General features: G+C 53.1%; 1 protein-coding gene across 1 annotated transcript in view; it reads left to right on the top strand.

The window, feature by feature from the left end:
* Positions 1-2776: 2776 nt before the first annotated feature.
* LOC137504558 (vomeronasal type-2 receptor 26-like) overlaps positions 2777-13404 on the top strand; it is a 136588-nt gene continuing 125960 nt past the window's right edge. Inside the window, exon 1 of the mRNA XM_068233140.1 lies at positions 2777-2917. Within this exon, the coding sequence (XP_068089241.1) occupies positions 2777-2917 (141 nt within the window). The remainder of the gene's footprint in view (positions 2918-13404) is intronic.

Raw genomic sequence — 13404 nt, forward strand, 5'->3', positions numbered from 1 at the left:
TGGACCTCATGCAGTGTTTCACTGGTCCAGATATCCGCGGATATCCGCACTATCCGCGGATATCCGCATAGGCCAGCCAACTATCCGCAGATAGCTATCCGGATACTGGACCAGCTATCCGGAATCCGGATCCGATCGGATAGGCCTAAAAAGTTCGGATATCCAAGTCTATTCGGATATCCGATATCCTGAGGAGCAGCACTGGTTCATAGCTCCTGCGTGTGTGCGTGCAGTACACACACTCTATTTCCTTCTGATTACTATTGATTATTGTAATTTCTAGTTGTACTTACTAACTACTTAATACTAGGGACACTCAGTCACTGTTCATAGGCTAGCTCCTGCGTGTGTGTGTGCGTGCACTCACTGTCTGTAGTGTAAACACACTCTATTTCCTTCTTATTACTACTGATTATTGTAATTTCTAGTTGTACACTTACTTACTACTTACTACTAGGGACACTCAGTCACTGTTCATAGGCTAGCTCCTGCGTGTGTGTGTGCGTGCACTCAGTACACACACACACACTCTATTTCCTTCAACTTAATCTGATTACTACTGATTATTGTATTTTCTAGTTAGTGTACTAGGGGACACACTCACTGTTCACTGTTCACACTTATACTGATTACTGAATTATTGTATTTTGTATTAGTACTGTACTAGCGCCGCCCAGCAGGAGCAACTCATGCTGCAGAGACACAGCAGCAGCAGCAGCGTGTAGTACCTGCTCCTATTTTCCTCTAGCCGGGTCGGAAACGTCCCATTGAGGAAAAGGATGCAGACACTGTGGTGCAACTGATGACGGAGGATGAGCAGCCCGCCATCAGCTCTGCATCCGAGGCCTCCACCCTCACCACCACCACCCCTGTTCGCAGCAGCCGCCCAGCAGGGCCTGGGGAGGAGGCCAGTTCACTGTCAGTCGCCGACCTGTCATTTAGCAGTCTTTTGACCCCAGGCATGATGAGTCAATTGTCAGCTGTTGTTGGCAATCTTGAGGAGGAGATGCTGATGGGCACTTTGGGGGAGGAGGGATTGGACAGCAAGACTGTGGCGACAGTCAAGCAGCCCATCCATGCATCAGGAGAGGAGTTTGGGGGGTCATCATCCCAGCAGGACATGTTTCAGGAGGGGGATGATGATGATGACACGGTGACAGACAAAGACTGGGCGCCACCAGCTCCAGGGGATGTCGTCATCAGCAGCTCTGAGGAGGAGGATGCGCTTGTGGGCCTTGCAAGGAGGCGCATCATTGCAAGCATTGGCAGCAGTAGGCAGGTCCCACAGCCTGCTGGTGTCTCAGGCTCAGCAGCAGCAGCAGCAGCAGCATCTGCCAGTACCACCACCAGCCGCACCCAAGCCCCCGCCCCAACCACCACAGGGAGACAGGCAGCAGCGGCTCCAGGCCGTAGGGGTTTTTTTTTGTCACCAATCTGGCGATTTTTCACCATGCCCACAGTGTACAGCAAGTACGCCACTTGCAACCACTGTCAGCGGAAGTTGAGCAGAGGTGCAGACCCCTTAAAGTTCAGCACCAGCTCGCTCATCACCAACCTTGCTGCGAAACATTTCCACCAGCATGAGGAGTTCCAGAGGCTGAAGGCATCTGGTGCTGGCAGTGGCACCACACCCATCACTGCACAGCCTTCAGCAGCAGCAACAGCAGCCACCCGCCCTCCTGCTCCTCCAGCAGCACCAGCAGGAGTGCGGAAACGCACTGCTCCTCCCCCCTCTGCAACTCCTGCCGCTGACACTGAGGCCTGTTCTGGCAGCCAGTCCTCAGTGGCCTCCTCTGCTGTGTCCGCTGATTCCCGTGCCAGCAAAAGGCCACGCCAGAGCCTTTTGAGCGAGTCCTTCCAGGGGGTGGTTAGGGCTCTGCCTCCCAGCAGCCATCGCGTGCGTCAGCTGAACGGCTTGCTGGCACGGGCCATGTGCTCCCAACTCCTGCCGTACACGCTCGTGCAGGAGGGGAGCGACATGCGTGCGCTGCTTGCTTGTGCAGCCCCAGACTGGCAGCTCCCCAGCAGACACTTTTTCGCCCGCAAGGCCATTCCTGCACTGCACCGCTTTGTGATGGCCAATGTGGAGTGAGGGCTGGAGCACGCGGTTGGTGAAAGGGTCCACGTCACCATGGACTCCTGGAGCAGCCGCTTCGGGACAGGCCGCTACCTGTCCTTCACTGTCCACTGGGTCAGCTTGGTGGAAGGGGGTGAGGATGGGAGAGCCGCAGCGGGCACAGCAGCAGCAGCAACACAGTGGGTGGTGCCACCCCGCAGGGTCAAGGGAACTGCAGCAGGTTCCTCCGATCCTCTGCCATCCTCCGGCACACCTGGCCAAACCCCCCGCCTCAGCAGCAGCGTGAAGGCCCGCCACTGCCAAGCGCTGCTGCAGTTGGTCAGCCTTGGGAAGACCAAACTGACGGCAACCCATGTGTTGGCCAAACTCCAGGAGCAGGAGAGGATTTGGCTGACCCCCAGAGGCCTCAGAGTCGGAGAGGTGGTGGCCGACAATGGGGCCAATCTGGTTGCCGCAATTGACAGGGGAAACTTGACCCACATCCCCTGTCTTGCCCACGTGCTGAACCTGGTGGTGCAGAAGTTCTTGCGCACCTACCAGGGGATGGGCGAACTGCTGGAAATGGTAAGGAATGTTGTGCGTCACTTCCGGCGCTCGGCTGCAGCCTGTGCGAGCCTGGAAGACGTGCAAAAGGAGCTGGAGCTGCCACGCCATCGGCTGATCATTGACGTTCCAACTCGCTGGAACTCCACCCTGGCGATGTTGGAGCGTCTGGTTGAACAGAAGCACGCTGTCAACCAGTACCTTTCCCTGGCAACTGTTTCCGCCGCCCAGAGAAGGGACAAGACCAGCAACATCCCGTCCATCGTCCCCGATGATGACTGGAGGCACATGCAGCAGGTGTGCTTAGTGCTGGCTCCCTTTCTGCAGGCCACCAACATGGTGAGCAGTACCATGCTATGGTCTGCGAGTGGGTGCCCCTGGTTTGTCTGCTGAACAGGGCCCTTGATGCTTTGCTGGAACAGGGAGCGGCAGCCTTGGACCAGCAGGAGCAGCAAGCAGCTGCACAGTCCACCTCTGAGGGCGAGGAGGAGGAGGACTTGGTGGAGGTCCCTGACCTTGCTGCTGATGAGGGGGATCAGCACAGTGCAGCTGAGTTGGTGCGGGGGTGGAGAGAGGATGAGGCGGCAGAGGAGGATGATGAGGAGGACAGCACTGCCGTCGATGTACCAGCAGACGTGGCCCGCCTCTTCCCAGTGGCAGCGCACATGCTGATGTGCCTGCGCAAGGACCCCAGGGTGATCCAGATGAAGCAGAGGGAGGACATCTGGATCAGCATGATGTTGGACCCACGCCTCAAGGGGAAGTTGAGCCAGTTCCTGCCGCCTGCAGGAGGAGACCCAGCGCAACAAATAAGGAGCTTGCAGCAGGCCCTTGTTGAGCGCTTGGAGGAAGCCTTCCCCCAGCCTTCCACCCCCACTGTCCAGCCAGCACAGAGGCAGCAGCAGGTGCCTGCATCCAGCAGCAAGCGCCCCACAGACCTGCTGTCTCTCAGCATCGAGCTCTACAGGACTGTAGAGGCTCCGGCAGCAGTGACTAGAGAGGAAGTGCATGCAGCAGCATCCTCCTCCGGTCACCGCCAGCGCCTGACCCGCATGGTGGCTGACTACATGGGGTCCTACAGCAGGCTTGACAGCGATGCCCCTGTTGATCCCATGGAGTATTGGGTCAAGCGCCTGGAGATCTGGAGCGAGCTGGCGCAGTACGCCCTGGAAGTGCTGTCCTGCCCCCCTTCCAGCGTGCTGTCCGAGCGCTGCTTCAGTGCAGCTGGTGGCGTGGTCACCGAGAAACGCTCACGTCTGTCTCACAAGTCTGTGGACAGACTGACATTTCTCAAGATGAGCCAGGCGTGAGTGGAAGGCGAGTTCCTGGCCCCTGTTGTCGGCGAGAGGGGGACATGAACTGGCTGCCGGAAGAACCATCGTTAATGTGCCTTACCACCCTTTACCACCTCCTGGCTCCTGCTCACTAAGCCAGCCTGGTTCACTTTGACTTTTACGTCGCCTGCAGCCACACATTTTAAATCTACAGTGGGCTGCTGTGTACTGCCCTTCTGCTGTCTGTCTGTCTGTGTTTTCCACTGCCAGGGTACACAGATTAACTTTCTGCTGCCGCTCTGCCACCAGCTATTGCGTCAAACAATAGCTGCCCCTGCTGCCTGTATTTACCTTTAAAAAAAAAAAAAAAAAAAAAGGTTTAATTTTTCTGAGGTGCCCGGGTTGAAAACTGTGTTGTCCCAGTTGTGTATTGGACACGATGTGGGCTGCACGACCGCTGTCTGGGACCTCCTGTTGTGTTTATTTACAGCCCTGGTATCACCGCTAGGTACCAGGGCTATTATGTCATGCTGCCTGCCTGCTGCCACACTCACACTACTCCTCCATTCCTCCTGCTGCTGCTGCTGTCTGTCTGTGTTTCCCACTGCCAGGGTACACAGATTTTACCTTCTGCTGCCACTCTGCCACCAGCTATACGTCCAACAATAGCTACTCTCATTACTCCTCCATTCCTCCTGCTGCTGCTGTCTGTCTGTGTTTCCCACTGCCAGGGTACACAGATTTACCTTCTGCTGCCACTCTGCCACCAGCTATTACGTCAAACAATAGCTATATCTGTGTAATTTGCTGTAAAAAAAAAAAAAAGTAAACCATTAAAAAAAAAAAAAAAAAGGTTTAATTTTTCTGAGGTGCCCGGGTTGAAAACTGTGTTGTCCCAGTTGTGTATTGGACATGATGTGGGCTTCACGACCGCTGTCTGGGACCTCCTGTTGTGTTTATTTACAGCCCTGGTATCACCGCTAGGTACCAGGGCTATTATGTCACGCTGCCTACCTACCTGCTGCCACACTCACACTAGTACTCCTCCATTCCTCCTGCTGCTGCTGCTGCCTGTCTGTGTTTCCCACTGCCAGGGTACACAGATTTTACCTTCTGCTGCCACTCTGCCACCAGCTATTACGTCCAACAATAGCTACTCTCATTACTCCTCCATTCCTCCTGCTGCTGCTGTCTGTCTGTCTGTCTGTGTTTCCCACTGCCAGGGTACACAGATTTACCTTCTGCTTCCACTCTTCCACCAGCTATTACGTCAAACAATAGCTATATCTGTGTAATTTGCTGTAAAAAAAAAAGTAAACCATTAAAAAAAAAAAAAGGTTTAATTTTTCTGAGGTGCCCGGGTTGAAAACTGTGTTGTCCCAGTTGTGTATTGGACACAATGTGGGCTGCACGACCGCTGTCTGGGACCTCCTGTTGTGTTTATTTACAGCCCTGGTATCAACGCTAGGTACCAGGGCTATTATGTCACGCTGCCTGCCTCATTGACTGCCTGCTGCCACACACTCATCCTCCTCCTCCTCCTGCTGCTGAATTTACCTCCTGCTGTCTGTGTGTTTCCACTGCCAGGGAGCACATACAATGGCGCTTCCACCATGCGCCACCAGCTATTTGTTACGCTCAAAAATAGCTGCATTTCTTTAAAAAAACAAAAAAAATATATATACTTTTTATTAATACTTTGTGATATTATTTTTAGAGGTGTCCGGGTTGAAAACTGTGTTGTCCCAGTTGTGTATTGGACATGATGTGGGCTTCACGACCGCTGTCTGGAACCTCATGCTGTGTATTTACGGCCTGGTACCACCGCTAGGTACCACACAGCCTATTATGTCTCGCTGCCTGCCTCATTGACTGCCTGCTGCCACACAATCATTCTCCTCCTCCTGCTGCTGCTGCTGAATTTACCTCCTGCTGTCTGTGTGTTTCCACTGCCAGGGAGCACATACAATGGCGCTTCCAACATGCGTGCGCCACCAGCTATTTATTAGGTTCAAAAATAGCTGCATTTCTTTAAAAAAATATATATATAAAAGAGAAATAAGTGAAGAAGAAGAAGACGATATAGAAGAAGAAGTAGATATACTGTAGAAAAAGAAGAAGGAGAAGAAGAAGAAGATATAGAAAAAGAAGAAGACGAAATAGAAAAATAATAATAAGAAGAGGATATAGAAAAAGAAGATATAGAAAAAGAAGATATAGAAGAAGATGAAGAAGAAGAAGATGAAGAAAAAGAAGATGAAAAAGAAGATGAAGAAGATGAAGATGAAGAAGATGAAGAAGATGATGAAGAAGATGAAGATGAAGAAGAAGACGAAGAAGAAGAAGACGAAGAAGAAGAAGAAGAAGAAGACGAAGAAGAAGAAGACGAAGAAGAAGAAGAAGAAGAAGAAGTATATACACTACTGAACAGAATTTTGGACACAACTTCTCTTCCCACCTTTTTTTTTTTTTTTAAAGGGACTCCGAGCTCACGAAAAAAAGAAAAGTTGTACTCACCAGGGGCTTTCTCCAGCCCAGTGCTGGTCGGGAGGTCCCACGCCGGCGTCCTGGCTCCTCTCCTTCTCCCCGCTCCGGTATAGCTGACAGGCCGCAGCCCGGGCGACACTCGGTGGAGTGTCGGGCTGCAGCTTCCGCGTATGACGCGGATTACGTCACACGCCGGCCGCCTCGCGTCATCACGCCGGCCGCCGTGATGACGCGAGGCGGCCGGCGTGTGACGTAATCCGCGTCATACGCGGAAGCTGCAGCCCGACACTCCACCGAGTGTCGCCCGGGCTGCGGCCTGTCAGCTATACCGGAGCGGGGAGAAGGAGAGGAGCCAGGACGCCGGTGTGGGACCTCCCGACCAGCACTGGGCTGGAGAAAGCCCCTGGTGAGTACAACTTTTCTTTTTTTCGTGAGCTCGGAGTCCCTTTAAAGGAACATCCCCACATAATCACTTGCTGTTGTTACTTGGAAAAAAAGATGTTTCTTGCATCATTCACCCTCAAAACAAGTGTTGGAAGGCTATTTAAGGCCAATTCGAATAGTCAGCTCGAATAATGAGCTCGAATACCGACTCGAATAGTGAGCTCGAAGTCCGAGGTCGAATCGAATAGTAAAAAATATTCGACTCGAATATTCGACTGAATTCGAATAATTTACTATTCGAATTCGACCAAACTCGAATAATAAAAAGGGGTATCCGAGCATCACTAGTACTGTGTGTACAGAACTGTGCTCATCTTTCCTATCTGAGGTTCTCAATGCTGCTGGTAGGTGAGGGTAATGTGTGTACAGAGCTGTGCTCATCTTTCCTATCTGAGGTTCTCAATGCTGCTGGTAGGTGAGGGTAATGTGTGTACAGAGCTGTGCTCATCTTTCCTATCTGAGGTTCTCAATGCTGCTGGTAGGTGAGGGTACTGTGTGTACAGAGCTGTGCTCATCTTTCCTATCTGAGGTTCTCAATGCTGCTGGTAGGTGAGGGTACTGTGTGTACAGAGCTGTGCTCAGGGCCGTGCAGAGGATTCTCAAGGGGGGGTGCTCAAATTTTAAAAAGGGGCCCTAATCGATAAATCGTGCTAAATTGTGTATGTAATACCCCTTCTCCAGAAAGCACTAGGCAGTCTTAACCCCCTCCCCCCCCACCACCACCACACACACGCACGCACACACACGCACGCACACACACACACACCTTTATAGAAGTATCAGGCAGACTTTGTGTCTTCTTCCAACCAACTTCTTTGGTGCCACCACCCTCAAATCAGCAGTCATAGGTGCGCACTATTAGAGTGGGCACAGTGGAGCCTGATGTAGGCATGGAGTCACCTTTCATTACTGGGACCTCTGTCCCTCTAGATCAGCACCCAAGCTTCTTTTCAGGCAAAGAAGCAGTGGTTGCCAATATGCAGTGGTTGCTAAGCATTAGTAGATGCAAAACTGCAGTAAGTGCCAAGGTGCAGTGGGTGCACAGATGCAGTGGGTGGTAAGACGCAAAGGTCCAGTTTGTGCTAATTTGCAGTGGGTGCCGATGTGCCAAAGTACAGTCCGTGTCAAGCTGCTGTGGGTACCAAGGTCCAGTTTGTATTGGGTGTTTATTTGCAGTGGATGCTATGCTATATTGGGTGCTGAATGAGTAGCAGAAGGCGATAAACAATAGTGGGTGCCATGTGAGTGCTAATTGATACAGGGAGCCATGTGAGTGTTGGACATGAGTGAGCAGGGAGTGCCATGTGTGGTCTGGATGTGTGCCATGGGAGAGTACTGAGTCTCATATGGGTTCAGACCAAGGGTGGGTACTGGTTGCTATTTGAGTGCTGGCCATGGATGGGTACTAGGTGCATATAATGGCTTTGGAACTTTGTGCTGTGTGAGTACTATGCCATGTGGGTGTTGATTATGGGGGTTATAGGGTGTCATGTGGGTCTTAGGTGCCAATACTGAGTGCCAAGTGGGTACTGGGAGCGAGTACATGGTAACATCTGGGTAATGGATGCTGGCTAGTGGGGTATTTGTTGTCATGTGGGTGCTAAATGCAGAAGCTGGGTGCCATGTGGGTTCTGGGTGCTGGCACAGGGTGTCATGTGCATTCTGGCTGTATGGGTTGGTGTCAAGCATTATGTAGGTGTTGATTGCAGTTACTCAAGCCCTTGTGAGTTCTGGGTGCAAGTACTAGATGTCAAATGTGAGTGTTTGGTGTGGGTGCTGGGCACCAAGTGGAGGCTTAGTGCAACTGGAACTACTGCAGATGAAACATGTGGGTGTTGGGTGCAGGTACATTGGTGCGAATACTTGGTGCATTGCCTGCACTAGGTGCTAGCTATGGGTGGGCATTGTGTGTCATGTGGATTCTGAGTGCAGGTACTTTGGGTGCTAGTACTGGTTATGTGGGTGCAGATAATGTGCAAGTACTGTGCCAAGTGGGTGTGAGTACTGGGTGCCAGCTATAGGGTGAATGATGCAAGTACTAAGTGCCATATGGAGGTCGGATATAAGTATTAGGTGAAAGTTGCTTGGTGCAAGTACTGGGTGCTTGCTATAGTGGGGGTTACTGGTTGAGTGTAATGTGGTTGCTGAATATTGGTGGGATTGCGGTGGGTGCAGGGAGTGGGAGGTCACTGTGGGTACTGCTATGAATGGCATAGTTGCTGCTAGGAGAGGTAGAGGTCAGTGTGGTTGCTGGGGGAGGTAGAGGTCAGTGTGGGTGCTGGTGGAAGGGTAGGTTACTGTGGGTTCTGTGGAAGGAAGAGGTCAGTATGAGTGCTGGAGGAAGGGGAGGTCACTGTGGGTGCTGGGAGAGGTCATTGTAGTTATTGGAGGAGGGAGTAGTTGTGGATGCTGTGTGTTGGGAGAGATCAGTGTGGGCTCTGCTTTTGGGATGGGAGGTCCCTGTAAGTGCTGCAGGGGACAGGAGGGTAGCCTCTGGGGGAGGGAAAGACCACTGTGGGTGCTGGGGGAAGGATAGGTCAGTGTGGGTGCTGGGGTAGGCAGGATCACTGCTAGAGCTGGGGAGGGAGAGGTGATTGTGGGTGGTAGGTGAAGGGAGAGGTCACTGTGGGAGGGAGAGGTCATTGTGGGAGGGAGAGGTCACTGTGGGTGCTAGGTGGAGGGAGAGGTCACTGTGGCAGGGAGAGGTCACTGTGGGAGGGAGAAGTCACTGTGGGAGGGACAGGTCACTGTGGGTGCTGGTGGAGGGAGAGGTCACTGTGGGTGCTAGGTGGAGGGAGAGGTCACTGTGGGAGGGAGAGGTCACTGTGGGTGCTAGGTGGAGGGAGAGGTCACTGTGGGTGCTAGGTGGAGGCAGAGGTCACTGTGGGTGCTGGGGGAGGGAGAGGTCACTGTGGGTGCTAGGTGGATGGAGAGGTCACTGTGGGTGCTAGGTGGAGGGAGAGGTCACTGTGGGTGCTAGGTGGAGGCAGAGGTCACTGTGGGTGCTGGGGGAGGGAGAGGTCACTGTGGGTGCTAGGTGGATGGAGAGGTCACTGTGGGTGCTAGGTGGATGGAGAGGTCACTGTGGGAGGGAGTGGTCACTGTGGGTGCTGGTGGAGGGAGAGGTCACTGTGGGTGCTAGGTGGATGGAGAGGTCACTGTGGGTGCTGGTGGAGGGAGAGGTCACTGTGGGTGCTGGTGGAGGGAGAGGTCACTGTGGGTGCTAGGCGCAGGGAGAGGTCAATGTGGGTGCTAGGTGGAGGGAGAGGTCACTGTGGGAGGGAGAGGTCACTGTGGGTGCTGGTGGAGGGAGAGGTCACTGTGGGTGCTAGGTGGAGGGAGAGGTCACTGTGGGTGCTAGGTGGAGGGAGAGGTCACTGTGGGTGCTAGGTGGAGGGAGAGGTCACTGTGGCAGGGAGAGGTCACTGTGGGAGGGAGAGGTCACTGTGGGAGGGAGAGGTCACTGTGGGTGCTGGTGGAGGGAGAGGTCACTGTGGGTGCTAGGTGCAGGGAGAGGTCACTGTGGGTGCTAGGTGGAGGAAGAGGTCACTGTGGGTGCTAGGTGGAGGGAGAGGTCACTGTGGGAGGGAGAGGTCACTGTGGGTGCTGGGGAGGGAGAGGTCACTGTGGGTGCTAGGTGGATGGAGAGGTCACTGTGGGTGCTGGTGGAGGGAGAGGTCACTGTGGGTACTAGGCGCAGGGAGAGGTCACTGTGGGTGCTAGGTGGAGGCAGAGGTCACTGTGGGTGCTGGTGGAGGGAGAGGTCACTGTGGGTGATAGGCGCAGGGAGAGGTCACTGTGGGTGCTAGGCGGAGGGAGAGGTCACTGTGGGAGGGAGAGGTCACTGTGGGTGCTGGTGGAGGGAGAGGTCACTGTGGGTGCTAGGTGGAGGGAGAGGTCACTGTGGGTGCTAGGTGGAGAGAGAGGTCACTGTGGTTGCTGGGGAAGGAGATGTCACTGTGGGTGCTAGGTGGAGGGAGAGGTCACTGTGGCAGGGAGAGGTCACTGTGGGAGGGAGAGGTCACTGTGTGTGCTGGTGGAGGGAGAGGTCACTGTGGGTGCTAGGTGCAGGGAGAGGTCACTGTGGGTGCTAGGTGGAGGGAGAGGTCACTGTGGGTGCTAGGTGGATCTAGAGGTCCCTGTGGGTGAGGAAGAAGTCACTATGGGTGCTTGGGGAGGTAGAGGTCAGTATGGGTCCTAGGTGGAGGGTGAGGTCAGTATACCACACTAGGATTCCTATCCAGACCTCTTCACCTGAAAGTGCCCCAGGAGGAGGCGGAGCTTCTCGCGGGTGGGCGGGGCTTACCGCGGTAGGGGGCGGGGCTTATTTTGCGCGATCAGAGGGGCCTTTTTTACTGATTTTAAAAAGGGGGGGTGCCTGGGCACCCAGAGCACCCCCCTCTGCACGTGCCTGGCTGTGCTCATCTTTCCTATCTGAGGTTCTCAATGCTGCTGGTAGGTGAGGGTACTGTGTGTACAGAGCTGTGCTCATCTTTCCTATCTGAGGTTCTCAATGCTGCTGGTAGGTGGGGGTACTGTGTGTACAGAGCTGTGCTCATCTTTCCTATCTGAGGTTCTCATTGCTGCTGGTAGGTGGGGGTACTGTGTGTACAGAGCTGTGCTCATCTTTCCTATCTGAGGTTCTCAATGCTGCTGGTAGGTGAGGGTACTGTGTGTACAGAGCTGTGCTCATCTTTCCTATCTGAGGTTCTCAATGCTGCTGGTAGGTGAGGGTACTGTGTGTACAGAGCTGTGCTTATTTACAGTTATTAAAAAAAATAACATTTATTTAATGCTCCAAATTGAAACACATTTCACAGGTTCACCAGGCAAAAAAAATGGAGAAAAGAAAAGGGTCTGCCTACTGGCCAAGTGCCTCTGCCTCCCCTGAAGCGCTTGGCCAGTAAGCAGACCCTTTTGTTCTCGCCATTTTTTTGCCCGATGAAGCTGGGTTGTGACCTGTGAAATGTGTTGCAATTTTAAACATTAAATAAATGTGTTTTTTTTTAAATAACTGTTTTCAGTCTGTTTGTCTACAAGGGAGGTAAGTCCACCTAAACCTTTTAAATATATTTTAGATGTTTTTATCCTAATTGGTGCCTCTGTTACAAAACCTTGCATCCAGTCTACTCCACCCCTGGTGGAGGGGTGTATCCCCATACTTTACCTATCTACAGAGAGTGACTTCTTAACTTGAGTGGGGTCAGATCATAATTCTCCCCACCTGCATTGTCAGTGGTTGCTTGTGTGGTAACTTATGTTTGTGAGTATAACCCTTTTATGCATTACCCATACAACTGCATTAAATACTACACTATATTGGGCTCTCGGTTTCCTATCTTCCTCTACTCAAGTGCTTCTCCATGCTCTGTACACACACTGCTGCTTCATGCTCTGTGCACACGCTGCTGCTCCATGCTCTGTACACACACTGCTGCTCCATGCTCTGTACACACACTGCTACTCCATGCTCTGTACACATGCTGCCGCTTCATGCTCTGTACACATACCACTGCTCCATGCTCTGTACACACACTGCTGCGCTAAGTTCTGTACACACACTGCTGCTCCATGCTCTGTACACACGCTGCTGCTCCATGCTCTGTGCACACGCTGCTGCTCCATGCTCTGTACACACACTGCTCCCCTATGCCCTGTACACTGCTACTGCTCCTTGCTCTGTACACACTGCTGCTGCTCCATGCTCTGTACACACACTGCTCCTCCATGCTCTGTACACACACACTGCTGCTCCATGCTCTCTGCACACACTGCTGCTCCACGCTCTGTACACACACTGCTGCTCCATGCTCTGTACACACGCTGCTGCTCCATGCTCTGTACAAACACTGCTGCTCCATGCTCTGTACACACACTGCTGCTCCATGCTCTGTGCACACACTGCTGCTCCATGCTGTGTACACACACTGCTGCTCAATGCTCTGTACACACACTGCTGCTCCATGCTCTGTACACACGCTGCTGCTCCATGCTCTGTACACACACTGCTGCTCCATGCTCTGTACACACACTGCTACTCCATGCTCTGTACACATGCTGCCACTTCATGCTCTGTACACATACCACTGCTCCATGCTCTGTACACACACTGCTGCGCTAAGTTCTGTACACACACTGCTGCTCCATGCTCTGTACACACGCTGCTGCTCCATGCTCTGTGCACACGCTGCTGCTCCATGCTCTGTACACACACTGCTCCCCTATGCCCTGTACACTGCTACTGCTCCATGCTCTGTACACACACTGCTGCTGCTCCATGCTCTGTACACACACTGCTCCTCCATGCTCTGTACACACACACTGCTGCTCCATGCTCTGTGCACACACTGCTGCTCCACGCTCTGTACACACACTGCTGCTCCATGCTCTGTACACACGCTGCTGCTCCATGCTCTGTACACATGCTGCTGCTCCATGCTCTGTACACACACTGCTGCTGCATGCTCTGTACACACGCTGCTGCTCCATGCTCTGTACAAACACTGCTGCTCCATGCTCTGTGCACACACTGCTGCTCCATGCTCTGTGCACACACTGCTGCTCCATGCTCTGTACGCA

Source organism: Hyperolius riggenbachi, chromosome 4 (assembly GCF_040937935.1).
Source record: "Hyperolius riggenbachi isolate aHypRig1 chromosome 4, aHypRig1.pri, whole genome shotgun sequence".
Taxonomy (NCBI): Eukaryota; Metazoa; Chordata; class Amphibia; order Anura; family Hyperoliidae; genus Hyperolius; species Hyperolius riggenbachi.